At 48.5% G+C, this 15,172-nt stretch overlaps 3 protein-coding genes across 3 annotated transcripts; 2 read left to right on the top strand and 1 right to left on the bottom strand.

Annotated features, from left to right (window-relative positions):
- Positions 1-185: 185 nt before the first annotated feature.
- Positions 186-9,005, top strand: N7481_009161 (type I polyketide synthase; the record flags this gene model as incomplete). Its single annotated transcript, XM_057268380.1, has 8 exons — positions 186-946; positions 1,014-1,539; positions 1,592-2,129; positions 2,182-4,850; positions 4,904-6,850; positions 6,905-7,225; positions 7,279-8,110; positions 8,488-9,005. 8 exons carry the CDS (start codon positions 186-188, stop codon positions 9,003-9,005), a joined length of 8,112 nt encoding a protein of 2,703 aa, XP_057119057.1.
- Positions 9,006-9,471: 466 nt separating this feature from the next.
- Positions 9,472-10,476, bottom strand: N7481_009162 (Short-chain dehydrogenase/reductase SDR; the record flags this gene model as incomplete). The annotated part of the gene is made up of 2 exons (XM_057268381.1): positions 9,472-10,243; positions 10,400-10,476. The coding sequence occupies 2 exons, from the start codon at positions 10,474-10,476 to the stop codon at positions 9,472-9,474; spliced, it is 849 nt and encodes a 282-aa protein (XP_057119058.1).
- Positions 10,477-12,047: 1,571 nt separating this feature from the next.
- On the top strand, positions 12,048-13,315 carry N7481_009163 (uncharacterized protein; the record flags this gene model as incomplete). Its single annotated transcript, XM_057268382.1, has 4 exons — positions 12,048-12,263; positions 12,312-12,684; positions 12,749-12,866; positions 12,925-13,315. The coding sequence occupies 4 exons, from the start codon at positions 12,048-12,050 to the stop codon at positions 13,313-13,315; spliced, it is 1,098 nt and encodes a 365-aa protein (XP_057119059.1).
- Positions 13,316-15,172: the final 1,857 nt, after the last annotated feature.

Here is a 15,172-nt window from a genome sequence, read left to right on the forward strand (position 1 = left end):
TCTTTCTTCCCCAGCCCAAAAAACGGAAAATCTTCCGACTCTTCTTTTCGCCTACCACTTGCCACTCTTTTCATTGTTTTCTTTTTGTCAACACGTGCCGTGCCGTATATCAATATCGGTAGTGGAGGGTACATAACTTGATTTTCGAACAGCCAGACGGACGCTCTCAACCGAAAACCTCAATAATGCATTTAGAGCCGATTAATGGGACTGGCACAGCAGTTCCCGGTGGTATCGAGGAGCGACAACCGGAGGAGGAGGAGCAGCAGCAGCATGAGGAAAACCTCGGCGATGCGCCGAAGAAGCTGGCCATTATCGGCATGGCCTGCCGACTTCCAGGCGAGGTGACGACACCAGACGAGTTGTGGGAACTCTGCTCGCGAGCTCGAAGCGCCTGGTCACCCATGCCGAAGAGCCGATTCAACGCCGAAGCCTTTTACCATCCGAACCCCGATCGACCCGGCTCGTTTAACCCTAAAGGAGCACACTTCCTACACGAAGACGTTGGTCTATTCGATGCGCCATTCTTCAATATTACTCTCCAAGAGGCGCGCTCGATGGACCCGCAACATCGCATCATGTTGGAATGTGTTTACGAAGCGTTCGAAAATGCGGGTTTCTCGAATCACTCGATTACTGGCAAGGATATTGGTGTCTTTGCTGGTGCTTCGTTTCCGGATTATGAGGTAAACAACACAAAGGATGCGGATTCTATTCCTATGTACGACTCGACGGGAACTTCGGTTGCGTTGCAGTCGAATCGCATTTCTTACTACTTCAATCTTCACGGTCCTAGTATTACGGTTGATACTGCTTGTTCGTCCAGTTTGTCGGCTTTACACCTGGCTGCGCAAAGTATTCGGAAGGGAGAATGTTCGATGGCGGTTGTGGGGGGTTGTCATCTTAATCTTGTTCCTGAGATGTTTATTTCTATGACGCGGTCAAGGTGAGACTTGAGCACCTAGTACTTTGTTTGATTTTGATATTTGTGGTGCTGACTGAGGGAAATGTAGACTGCTCGCTGATTCTGGTCGATCATATGCATTCGATAATAGAGGAACCGGGTTCGGTCGTGGAGAAGGAGCGGGATGCATAGTTTTAAAGGACCTTGAGGATGCACAAGCCGCGGAAGACGCCATCAGAGCCGTTATTGTCAACACCGGCATCAACCAGGATGGTCGGACAAGAGGTATCGCAATGCCAAATGGAGAGGCCCAAGAGGCATTGATTCGAGCCGTCTACAAGGAAGCGAAAGTCGACCCTGCCAACACTGGATTCGTTGAGGCTCATGGAACTGGTACCAAAGTTGGCGATCCACTAGAGGCCAAGGCTCTGAATGCTGTCTTTGGAAAAGGACGGACGCCGAAACAACCGTTACTTATTGGTTCCATAAAATCGAACATGGGCCATCTGGAGGGATCCAGCGGTATTGTAGCGATTATCAAAACGGCTTTAATGCTGGAACGCGGATTTGTCTTGCCGAACTGCAATTATCAAAAGACGAATGAGGAGATTCCAATGGATCAGTGGAATATGAAGGTGAGAAGTTGTGGCAATAAACATGGGCATTTCATTTGCTCATTTCAAGCAGGTTCCGAAGAAATTGCAGCCCTGGCCCCGGGGTAAAAACTACGCAAGCGTCAACAACTTCGGCTTTGGCGGGACCAATGCCCATATTATCATGGAGCGTGCCCCTCGCCATCAAGGTCAAGGATCGCAGAACACGGATCCTCTCAAACGGAAAGTGTTTGTTGCATCTGGTAACGACAAGAAGGCGGCTCTGGATACAATCAAACAACTCGCAACATACATGGATCTCAACCCGTTCATCTTTAATGACAGCCTAATGGATAATTTGGCCTACACTCTTGGCCAACGACGGAGCTTCCACTCTTGGCGCGTGGCCGTGGCATCTTCACACAATTCGGACCTTAGCGCATCCTGGGCAAAAATCCCAGAGCCTGTTCGATCATCCCGTGAGCCATCAATCGGCTTCGTGTTCACTGGACAAGGCGCCCAATGGCATGGTATGGGCAAAGAGCTTTTGAGCACATATCCCATTTTCCGGAAGACGATGCAGGATGTGGATACATGCTTGAAATCTCTTGGATCAACTTTCTCCATCATCGGTACGTGTTATCACAGCGGATATTTGGCTCGATTCCTAACACTATCTTTCAGACGAACTTCTGCTAGAGGACTCAACGGCGAGCAAGATTTCCGCCGCTTACATGAGCCAGCCCGCATGTACAGCAGTTCAACTGGCTCTTGTAGATCTTCTTTCGTCGTGGGGTATACGTCCCAAGGCAGTTGTGGGTCATTCCAGCGGCGAGATTGCTGCTGCATACGCTGCAGGTGTCTTGACTCTGGAAGAGTGTGTCCGCGTGGCATACTGTCGAGGTGTGGCTGCCAACATTGTCGCCAATGATGACAGCATCCATGGTGCCATGTTGGCTGTCGGTGCTAAAGCTTCCGATATCCAGCAGATCTTAGACGCCATAAAAGGCAAGCGGGCTGTCATTGCATGTGAGAACAGTCATACCAGTGTCACTCTTTCCGGTGACAAGGACGTCATCTCAAATCTACAAGTCGCCTTGGACAAGGAAGGGATCTTTACTCGCATGCTTCACGTTGACGTCGCTTATCATTCCCACCACATGAAAAGTGTATCCAAGCAGTACCAGTCGTTGCTCGGAAAAATTGCCCCCCAGCCATCTCGTGTTTCATTCCATTCGACCGTTTATGGGAAACTTGTCCCGGGAAGTGTGCTTGATGCTTCTTACTGGGTTGAGAACCTTGTCTCGCGAGTAGAATTCGTCAAAGGAGTGGAGAGCCTGCTCAACACCGAGGAGCCCACAGGACAAATCGATACGCTGGTCGAAATCGGTCCCCATCCTGCATTGCAAACACCTACGAAAGACATTGTCCATACCCACGCTCCCAACCGCAACATGCAATTTGAACATACTCTGAACAGAAAGCTCGACGCCATAGAAGCTGTCCAGGACCTCGCCATGTCCCTCTTTAATTCTGGCATGATGACCCTCAACTTTCAGGAGATCAACTTTCCGAATCTCAACACCTGTGAACGGAAGCCCGCTATTTTGACCAATCTCCCTAAGTACCCCTGGAACCACTCGGAAAGGTACTGGATTAATGCCAGGCTATGCGATAACCTGTACCGACCTCAATTTGCCCGAAATGATATTCTGGGAAAGCTTTCCATCGAAAACATTGATTTCGAGCCTCGGTGGAGGAATCTCATTCGGGCAGACGATCATCCCTGGATCAGACAACACCGCGTCCATGACAGCAATGTATATCCCATGACTGGTTTCTTGGCCATGGCCATGGAAGCAATCTCCCAGCAAGCACAAATTCATCATCTGAAACCTGGAAAGATTGAGCTTCGGGATATTTTCATCAGTCGGGTCCTCGCAATTCCTGACAACGCGACGGTAGAAACAATGTTAAGTCTGCGCCCTGTGCGACCTGATGCTCCGGGAAGAGCTGTTCTAGGCTGGCATGAGTTCAAAGTCTTCTCCTGGGCTGAAGGTAGAGGCTGGGATCAACATGTCAGCGGATTCGTCATGGTGCAGGAATCAAAAGAAGCCAATCCCGTGAGCGGTTCCCGGGAAGAAATGGAAATAACTGGTACCATGAAAAGGACGGTGCAGGAAATCAACTCTTCCTGTGGTACGGCTGTGAATACGGACACCCTGTATGAAAATATTTCCAGCGGTGGTATTCACTATGGCCCTCTCTTCCAAGGTCTGAAGAATATTTCCGTCAACACAACGAAGGGAGCCGTCGCCACAATTGAGGTCCCCAATACCAAGGAGTGCATGCCCCATGAACACGAAACCGACTGCATCATCCACCCAGTCACTCTGGACCTTTGCACCCAGACAATGTGGCTGCTACAGGGATTTGGCGAGCCCGGTCCACATGTGACATATGTTCCTTCACACGTGAAGCACGTCTCTGTATCACTGGACTCCAAGATTGGTCATGGCGCTACGCTAAATGTATACGGCTCTCAGTTTGGCGTGGAGTCTGCCAGCAGGCCTCTGAACAACCGAATTTTCGCCACGCACTCCGATGACCCATCCAAGATCGCGGTGGAAATCGATGGCATTACCTTGGTCCCTATCTCGAATGATATCAAAGGATCGAAGGACAATGCGCCAAACCAAATCTGCTACAAGCTTCACTGGGAGCCCTGTTTCGAATTTCTTTCAGAAGATACCTACCGTCAACTCCCGCGACCTGATGTCAGTGACGGTGGCAAGGGTACTCAGAGAATGCACCAGCTTGACAGAGTCGCGGAGAATTGGCTGCGACGCATGCTGAGCGCTGTTCCCGAAGAGAAAGTCCCCTCTCTGCCACATCACCAGCAAAGATTTTATCGCTGGGCACAGCAAACGTGCAGAGAGGCAGAAATGGTGGAAGACTTACCAGCAGAAATTATTGAACAGACACGCAATGCGAACGGCGCCGGTGAATTCAACTGCAAAGTTGGCGAGCTACTCCCTCAGATTCTGCGCGGCGAGGTTGATGCACTTACTCTCATGCTTGAGGAGGATCTGCTCAGTAAATACTACGAGGACTTGGATGGCCTCCGCGAGGCGTACGCCAATGCCTTGGTTTGTATTGATAAGATCGCCCATCAGAACTGCGACATGAACATCTTGGAAATCGGTGCTGGAACGGGAGGAGCCACAATGCCGATTTTGAAGAGCCTGGGAGGTAACGAGCCTGGCTCAACCCCCCCCGGTTTGGCCACTACACTTATACCGATATCTCCCCTGGATTTTTCGAGAAGGCGAAATCGAAGTTCGAGGATTGGGGTCATCTTATGACTTACCAGACCTTGGATGCTTCTACTGATCCTGTTAACCAGGGCTTTGAGCTTGGATCGTACGACATGGTCATCGCTTGCAATGTTCTCCACGCCACACCGCAGATTAACGAGACTATGGCCAATATCCGCTCATTGTTGAAACCCGGTGGTAAGATCATGTTGATTGAAGAGACTGCATCCAAACCCCGCCATTTCCCCTTCGCTCTCTTGCCTGGGTGGTGGCTCGCCAGCGACGAGGTCCGTCCAGATGGGCCCCTTCTGACTCGTGAAGGATGGAACGATGTCATGAAAGCGAACGACTTTTCTGGGGTCGATCTCTGCGTCGAAGAATACCCGGGAGCCTCTTTCCAGTCTGGTTGCTTGATCATGTCAACCGCCAATGGTCCCACAGCTGGGCCCACAAACCCTGGAGATATCGTCGTCGTGGGAGGTGAGAACATTGGAAGCCTTTCCTTCTTGAGTCTTGAGGCCGGCCTGGCCGATGCAACTGGCGTGAAGCCGACAATCGTATCTGATCTCGAATCGGTTGACGTGTCTGGAAAATGGTGCATTTTCCTCGGTGGCATGGATCAGTCATTATTGTCTCACCTTACACCCGAGAAGTTCCAAGAGTTCCAACGGCTGATGAGTCGTGCTCGTGGTCTTTTATGGATTGTGCGCCATACCAACCTGGATCGTCAGTCCCTCGGAGCAAACATGGTTGTTGGATTGGCTCGCACCGTTCGGTCTGAAACTGGCATGCCTTTCGCAACGCTCGACCTGGGAGAAAAGGAGAGCATGTCGGATGCCCAAGCCGTTCACCACATGCTAGATGTCTTCAAAGGAGTCTACTGTCACAAGTCGCAACTCATGCAGAGTGACATGGAATTCGTTGTCCGTGATGGTCATATTTGTGTTCCTCGTCTGATCGACAACCATCAGCTCAATATCAGCGTTCAACAAGAAACAGCCGATGCACCGCCAGCACTGCAACCATTCAAGCAAGCGGACCGTCCACTCCGTCTCACTGCTGGAGATAGCAGGACTTTGGATGAAATGTACTTTACCGATGATGATGCACGTAACGATCCACTTCCCGCAGATTACGTTGAGATCAGAGTCACTTGCACAGGTCTCAACTTCCGCGATGTTCTTATGGCTATGGGCCAGCTTCGTGGAGACAAACTAGGTCAAGAGTGCAGTGGTGTCGTCTCAAAGGTTGGTTCGGCAGTGACCAATTTCGCCACGGGCGATCGAGTCTGTGCCATGTCCCCGGGCTCCCTCTCGACATACACACGTTGTGCAGCATCGTGCGCATGGGTCATCCCTGACGATATGTCGTTTGAAATCGCAGCATCAATTCCAGCCGTCTTCTGCACAGCATACTATTCTCTTGTTGATTTGGGTCGTCTGGTGCAAGATGAGACTGTTCTCATCCATGCAGCAGCCGGTGGTGTTGGTCAAGCCGCAATTATCATTTCTCAAAGCATCGGTGCCAAAATTTATGCAACAGTCGGAAGTATAGAAAAGAAGAAATTCCTGATGGACACCTACAATCTCAAGGACGAGCAGATCTTTTTCAGTCGTGATACATCATTTGCTGAAGGCATTCGCCGGGCCACTGGCGGAGAAGGTGTGGACGTTGCCCTGAACTCGTTGAGTGGCGATGCCCTACAGGCTACATTCGAGTGTATCGCGCCATTTGGACGATTCATTGAGCTCGGTAAGCGAGATATCACGACTAACTCCCGGCTTGAGATGTCCCACTTCAATGAAAACGTTTCGTTTGCATCGGTAGACTTGGGCATCGTGAGAGAAAAGCGACCCAAGCTTCTGAAGCGACTCTTCCGTAATTCCTTCCAGATTTTCGCCGACTCCAGAGCTCAGTCGCGCTGGCCTATTACTACACTCCCGATATCTGACGTGGAAGCTGGCTTCCGTGCTCTGCAAGGCGGACAAGTTATTGGCAAGATGGTTGTCTCGATCACGAATGATTCTAAGGTCCAGGTGGGTTACAATCTATAAGATAGCCATGAGGAGTTGAACTAATTGCTATTGCAGGTATACCCGGCACGGAAAGAAGAAAAGCTTCTACGACCAGACGCTACCTACATCGTTGTGGGCGGAACTAGTGGAATCGGCCTTGATATTGCCAGTTGGATGCCACAAAAGGGTGCTCGCCATATTGTACTAGTATCCCGAAGCGGTGCGGCCACTGAGATGGCTCAGAACACGATCCACGATCTGGAGCAACAAGGCGTGACTGTCGACGTATGTCGCTGTGACATTTCCAGCCAGCAAAGCGTTAAAGACAACTTGTCTCCACTCCTCGCCGACCTACCTCCTACTCGAGGTGTTGTATACGGTGCGATGGTTCTTCGAGTAAGTACTCAGCAGAAGGGTTTGATGAAAAAAATGTATTAATCAAAAAACAGGACATGCTTTTCGAAAAGCAAAGTTTCGACGACTACGAGACAGTCATGAGACCTCGAGTCCATGGAATTTGGAACTTGCAAAATACCCTGCAGAACCTGGAGAAGGGCAACCTCGACTTCTTTGTTACACTATCCTCAGCAGCTAGTTTTGTCGGAAATATGGGCCAGGCAGCATACGCAGCCAGTGGAACATTCATGGCTGCGCTCGCTCAATACTCGCAGGTCTCAAATATTCCCTGCACAACAATCGACCTCCCTGTTGTTCGTGGTATTGGATATCTCTCAGATGACAAGAAACGCGAACAGATTTCCTCTCAACTGGGAACAGAGTCTGTTTGTGCAGCCGAGATCCGCGGCCTTGTCGCCGCTGCCATTCGAAAGGAAATGCTTGATACCTGCGCAGGCCACTGCGTAGTAGGATTCGATGGTGTCAAGAAATATCCTGCTAGCGAGCAACCATTCTGGGTCAACGATACCAAGCTATCGCACTTACTACGAGTATCAACTCTCGCAAGCGCAGGGGACTTGGTCGATTCCGTGCAGTCCAACACCGAGATATCACCTGCATCCGCAATTCGCCAATCTCGCGGCCGTGAGAGTGCTGAAGCCGCCACAGTCAACGCTCTTTCCCAGAAAATCTCAAGCATTCTCATGCGTCCCATGGAGGATATGGATCCTTCAGCACCCATTTCAGTTTACGGTCTTGATTCATTGGTTGCGATTGAAATTAGAAACTGGATCACCCGAGAGCTGGAGGCCAATCTTCAGATTCTCGAGATTCTGACAAGTGATTCCTTACATGCGCTTGCGGAACATATTTTGAGAAAGTCGGGTATTCTCACAGCTGAAATGAAGTCTGAGTGGGGGTTGGACGTTGCTGAAGTACGGAATGGCGTTGAGTGATATTGTATCTGTATCTTTGACTTTTCTGTATTTGATTGTAATTGCACAAATTGGATTTTCGGTCTCTAAAAAGATTTTTCTCAACGTCACCCAAGTAATCGATAGGTTATAGCAATACTCGGTGTTCGCGGAGATACAAATTGTGTTGGATTTTATTAAGTATACTAAGTCTTGAAAAGGTGGAGAAATATCTTGTACTCGGATAATCGTCATTTAACACCTAATTCGGCGCAAGAACCTTCAATACATCGAGAGGCAGCCTGGGGCAACTAAAATACATTTGAGGGAGCTGTACGCTGAGTACAGTCGAAGGGCTCGTCAACAAACCAGGTGTTGTGTTGCGAATCGTATACAATGGGATAGCTCGACTTCTGGCCGCAGAGTCTGTCGATTTGAGATTGGTTGCTGGAGCTAATGGTGAACCAGTAGAGATTGGTATCGTGGCTGATCGGCTCGCACTTGTAGAAGAAGCCAATGAGGCCCTCGCCGAAGACATCACTGCGGAAGTCAACCGAAAGCTTCTTGTTCAGGTTGATATTGTCGCAGTCCTCCTTCAGACCCTGGACGCTGGCGACGTTCGCTTCTTTGGTGGTAAATCCCTTGGCAGTGTGGGTTCCATTGGCGGACCAGGTGAACATGGGAAGCTGGACTGTCTCGGCAATCTGGGTGAGCAGGAGACTTTTCGCGGTTCCCATGGCGGAGCATTCAGTTGCGGCAGCAAGGAGGCCGACTGCCCCAAGCAGCATTCCGCGCGGGGAAAAGAAGGTAGATCGCATTTTGTTAAGTTGGGAGGAGTAAAGACGTTGGAAAGGTGGAAGATTTAGACAGGAACAATTATCTGGGGATACCTTACATCTTTTATAAGTTCTCCAGGTTGTGGTTCCACTTCATCCGCGATATTTCTGAATCTCCCAATCGGGTTTAGAGTGAGGCCTTCACCATGATGTAACTTTGGCGGAATGCTTGAAACGGGTGGCTTACGCGCGGTTGTGACTCCTCGAAATGGGATTGTGGATTCTCAACCCGCGATCGGCCAAATGTTTGCATTGTGATTGGAGTTAAAGACCCCGCGCATGGACTTGCTCGCTTTCACTCCGCGAATTCCCCAGATTTCAGAGATGGCCCATGGCCTGGGCCGGTAGGGGTCTTTCAAGATAAACAGATATTCCAGGCCTACCATCGAGATAGTCCTCACATTATAAGCTTAGCCAAATTCGCATTATCTTTTGAGATTCGAGCCCGCTCTGTCTGCTTGATAACCGACTCGTATTTTCCACACACAAACAGAGTCTACAACATAAATGGTTTCCATTGCTCCTCGCACCATTCCCAAAACAATTTGCCATAGCCTAATCCTCCCTGTTCAGTCGATGTCATGGCCTTTACGATATCTTGTCGGGGGCAATCGTTATCGGGTCGAATTCTTCCCCAGGGAATGACATATGCACCGTTGTGATCCAAAGAGACTTCGGGGGATATACCAGCATATAGTTGGGTATAAGCCCCGAATTCAGGCGGATGGAGCAAAGGATTGATGAGCCACATGGCGAGCGCAGGCGTACCTGCATATGAGCCCGCCTTCAGATTTCCGGGATTTTGGATAACACTCAGAATTCCTTCGTTCCCGTGTCTGTTCGCAAACTCACGGCCCAGAATCCATGTTCCTGCTTTTGATGCAGCATAGTTGGCGGTACGGTCGGAGATACGATTTTGAAGATGTTCGAACGAAATCCCGTTAATGGGCGAGGCACCCTCAGCTAGATAGCTGGATGTCCAAACTACTCGAGTTGATCCTGGATTGTCGGATCTAATAGATGCTCGAAGCTGCGATACGAGGAGCTCCGTAAAAAGTAGTGTCGCTACGCAGTGCATGCCAATCATAGCGTCGAGGCCGTGGACACTTTTCGCCCCAGGATCAACCATATTGGCCCCAGTCCCTGCATTATTCCAGAGAACATCGAGTTTTGATTCTTGCTCAGAAAAGCTTTTGGCCGCTTGTAACACAGACTCAAGGTCATTCAGATCGAGGTGAAGGAACTTGAGCTTCCCGGGGTGATAGGAGCTGGGGTGAGAGAAACGATCGATTCAATCGCAGATTCGGCTTTTTCCTTTGCCGATAGTAAGCTTTGCGCGACCGAAGGGAAAAACCGCTAGCTTGAAGCAAAGAATAATTATTTTTGATCGTGATGCCATGTATATTAACGCACCCGTTGCATACAAAACCTTGCAGAGCTCATATCCAACACCGGTATTTCCACCTGTCACAATGAACACCTTGCCCTCCTGCGAGAACATATCATCTAATGTGAAATTGGCAGTCGGTGGGAACTACTGCGAACGTATGCTACAAAGTTTTGCGATAGACATTCTTTAGAGTAAAGTTAATCATAGGAATGGGACCAGGAGGTCGCAGAAAGGCTTTATTTATACTTGATAATATCCTGGATTGAGCTGAGTGCTAGTTTGCTGACAGTGGATAGCACTATCCTGGCATCGTGGTAGCTATTGGACACGCGAGTCATGCGTGCATTTGCCCGAGAATTCGTCCGCCAAGCTAATGTGGAAATTTGTCAGCCCAGAGAGAAAATCAGTAATCAATGTACACAACAACATGGCCCCCAAAGTAAGCGGGGACCGGGGGACCTCGACATTTCCAGCCTCAATCTTCAAACACACTGATGCGAAATAAATAAAGACAGCTTATCTATGCCTAGAGGCCCTACCGTACACCTAAATAGTTGCTGAAATTTCTGTCGTAAAATCGATATTTACCAGCTTTGTTCTGTGCCACTTTTGGGTCTCATTAGCTAAGTAGTAGCTACTAGTAGTAACCCTAAAGAACCTAATGACTTGTAAGCTGTTGGAACATATCAATCACTCTGCGGTGAGCCCTGTTTGCCTCCAAATTGAACGTCTGTGATAGTAGACTACTAGTAGTTTGCTATTGATTTGACCCATGAGCCTCGAGCGGAAATGACCGGGCCGGTCGTATCGCCATCTCCTTCCTAATTCTGGTTCTGGGTGATCAGACCTAGAATATTTGACCTTTGTTCCTGCTCAAGCTCCTGGGACGGCTCGCTTGAGGCTTACAGAATATCCATTCAACGATGGTAAAAGTCGTGGGTGGCGTGAGCTAGATTTCAATACTAGCATACCTGCCTACCGACTGGCTAGTAGTTTTATTAGTTTCATAATGAGCCACTTCGCCGCGGGGAGGGGGAATAAAACGAAAATGGATATGGAAATTAAAGAAAAAGAATCTCCATCATATGAAGCATAATGACCGGTCATCATTAAGGGTTCTAAAAGCGAGAGGAAATCGGGAGGTATCTGGCAGAAGGTCAAGTTGACGGGATATGACTGAACTTCACTCGCATTAATTGAAAGACCGAGAGATTGTGATATACTATCTAGCAGGAAGACATAGTATTGTTCATCGCATCTGTCGATGGCTTGCGGGTTAAATAGGTCTGTGCGACCGCTGTATCTCGAGGCGATAACCGACATATCAATGACCTCCTGGGAGGCCAGACGAGTCAAATCAAGATTATGAAGTTTATCACAACCCTTGGTAACAATAAGCTTTCGCGCACGTCGCGTGACCCGAAGACTGCCGGATGTGGTCTCTTATCGCGTGGACTAGGCATAAGAGGCAAAATGCGGAGACCTCCGAAAAACCCTATTCCAGGACCCAGACATTGTTAGTCAGTCAGGGTTTCGAATATAAGGAGAACGTGGAGATCTCCGATGGTCGAGATTTCGTCTCATCCTTGATGATAACGGATTGATATGGTTTTCAGCATATAATCATTGAATTGATGGGCTGTTTGTCGGCTTTGCGGGTTGTCATGCTCTAATGCAGAATCATGATGCCTCTGTCACGCCGAAGTTCCTCGAATGATCATGCCCCCCAATTACTCAGAGATGTCTGGGCTTTAACGGCAGTGGCTATTCTGATGGTCATTTTGAGGATCATTGCGAAATTGAGGATCGGGAAATTCGGAACGGATGATCTGCTCATGACATTTGCCTTGGTCAGCCCACATCTCCTACTCGCAATTGAGACCCGAGTGGAAGAATCGGTTCTCACCTTTCCCTAGTGACTTACCCTAACTCCTTTTTATCATCAGTGTCTGGCTTTGATTGGGTCAATTCTGCTTACCCTAGCTACACAATACGGATTCGGTCGGCCGGCGTCCGAGAATGACTCGGAGGTATCGAAGATAATTATGTACGACTATCTTTCGCAGACATTCAGTCTTGCGGGTGGGACACTCGGACGAATATCCTTTATTGTCTTCATTGTTGGGCTTCTGGTTCAGAGGAGGTCGGAACGAATCGTTCTCTGGGCCCTGGTCGCTCTACAGGTGATCGTCAATGGCATGGTGATTATCATAATATTTGTTCAATGTCCTGGACATGCGTCCGCAATCTGGGATCATTCAGGCAAATCGAAATGCTGGGATCTCCATGTCCAAGAATACTATGGTTACTTCCAAGGAGGTGAGTCGTGCATATCTCCAGACATGATTGAATTTCCAGTACTAACCACGGAACTGCCGAATAGCTTTCAATGCCGCGACAGATCTATATCTTGCCGTTTTTTCGACATACGTTTTTTGGTACTTGAACTTGAAACTACGTGTGAAGCTAGGCCTGGTAGCTTTACTGGGCATGGGTATCTTGTTCGTCCCAAAATTTCCATTGATTCATGAAATGCATGTTAACCAATAATCGTTACAGTGCCATGGTCGCAGCCATCATAAAAACAGTCCAAACCCACGTCCTCGGAACCTCCGACAGTGACCCAACCATTGCTACCGTCAATTACGATCGGTGGTTGTATATCGAAACCTACCTTGTCATAATAACAGCTTCAGTCCCATGCATTCGGTCACTATTCCGCTCGTCCAAAAGCCGAAAAATAAGTAGTGGAAATACTCATGAGCTCAGCTCCCGACACGCAACTAATTCTTCTCATAATACGCGGGCGAGAAGGCGAGACTCCTCTATCGACGGAAAGAGAATCATTGATGCGTCTGAAGACTATGCTAGTAATGATGATATCTCTAATAATCACTATGAAGCTCCTGAGTCCAGGCAGTCGAGAGAATCGGTGGTCATGTGTGTATGAAGATAATAATATTCTTAATTCCAATCACGATTTCACGTTTTCAAAATTCCCGCCAGGCTTTGCTTGTATTGTTTTCATCCCTCGGAGTCTTTCAAGCTGTAGATCTAAAAGGATCAATCCTCGAAGGGTTACGGTAGAATCGATGTCGGGCCGTCTAGGAGATGCTTTTGGTTTTGGATCCCACTACCCCCTTGTTTGAGTTTTTCGGGGTTCTCAAGACGCGGGTTCCGTCCTCAGCGCTTCAACACGAGACAGGCAAGCCACCAAAAAAAGCAATTAAACGACGGGAGCCATGAAACTGCAAAAATTGACTGCTCACGTCCAGATTTGAACTGAAGACCTCGGCATTACTAGTGCCGCGCTCTACCAACTGAGCTACGCGAGCTTGTTGATGAAATGTGGGTTCATCTTTGCCAAGACAATTGTGGAGACGGACTGAGAAGAGAATTCAACCAACGTCAACACGGCAAATCATCTTTCACTGTGGTCAACTTTGGGATATTTGCAAGTAAATCAGGGCTCACATTGAAGTACTTCCAATGATAAGTATCGTTTAAATAGGACGCTACCCAAAAATTCGGGCAAAAATTCGGGCAAAAATAAAGTAAAAACAGAAAGAGAAGAAAGGTTGAAGAGGTACAGAAAAATTGCTCTCATCCAGATGAACCAAAGATTGCAGCATTACTACTGCTGAAATTTATCAAGATATTTGTGAAGGGCATGAATCATAAATTCAGGGTTCATCTATGGTAATCCCAGCAACTAAGTGAGAATGAAAATGGAAAGAAAGAAGAAGCAAAAAAATGCCCCTTTAGCGACGTTTATATTATATACCAACAAAGGGATTGGGAAAACCAACTGATTATGCATAAGCAATTATCTGTCTAGCTGATATCATGGATGAAGCCATTGAAGTCTTCGAAAGGAGGTGGGCTGTTTAGAGCTATCTTGACTGGGTGGAAGGACTAGGGTACTCGTCGAAGCATAATTAAAACGATGCATATTAAAGTTCTTGTATATCTGTATGACAGAAGCATAGTTGTTACTTGCCGTGATCAAGATTCGAAAGTTTGAATATCCCACTCCCACGCCGACTCCGAGGCTCTGGATGGCTTATTTAGACTTTTGATGGTGGATGCGAATTGCTCGGCAGCATTTCTAGCTACCCGATCTCCAATGAGAAGGCATGTACTGACAAGAGGGGGTTTGAAGCGACCGATTTCATCTTTCAAGATAAATATAAGACATCCAAAGCGCCATATCACTGCGTCTTTTGCCTGTCGACGGCCTGAGCCCAGTCGGCAATTGACATTTTTGCCGACTACGGCATTTGAAAAGTTAGGGTAGCATTAGTGGGTATATCGGCAAACGATCGTCTTTGAAATAGCTCTAAGCGAAGCAAACATCTAATTGCAATCAGTTTTTAGTCTGAATTGTCGACACAAGAATGCAGAAGTAGTGAGATGCCCAGACAGCGACATCCCCAGGTTTTATGGCAGAAGATAACATCCCGAGTGGGCCGACGGACAAATTCCTCCCCAGAATTCCATGAATCAAAGCGCACACTCTGAACCCGATCACCCGAGAGGCGTGGAATGGCCCGTGCCATGCACGCCGAAGAAAAGCCAATTAGCTTGGGGGCCCTGAGGGACCTCATGCCACATGCTAACTATTCTGGGCTGCCAAGAGGTTCGTCTTGAAGCCCTGACTGGACGGAAAAATGAAGTCCAGAGACCGGCGATTTCCCCACGACTTATCCCCGCGGCTTCTCCCCGCCCAATTTCCCCCATTCGGCCCCATATTCCCCCCAGTTTGGTGTGGCGTCCCCAGCCAAAACTTTGATCAATACGCATATTT

The sequence above is a fragment of the Penicillium waksmanii genome (assembly GCF_028829765.1).
Source record: "Penicillium waksmanii strain IBT 27052 chromosome Unknown utg000008l:1.0-5622682.0:1.0-5626561.0, whole genome shotgun sequence".
Classification (NCBI taxonomy): Eukaryota; Fungi; Ascomycota; class Eurotiomycetes; order Eurotiales; family Aspergillaceae; genus Penicillium; species Penicillium waksmanii.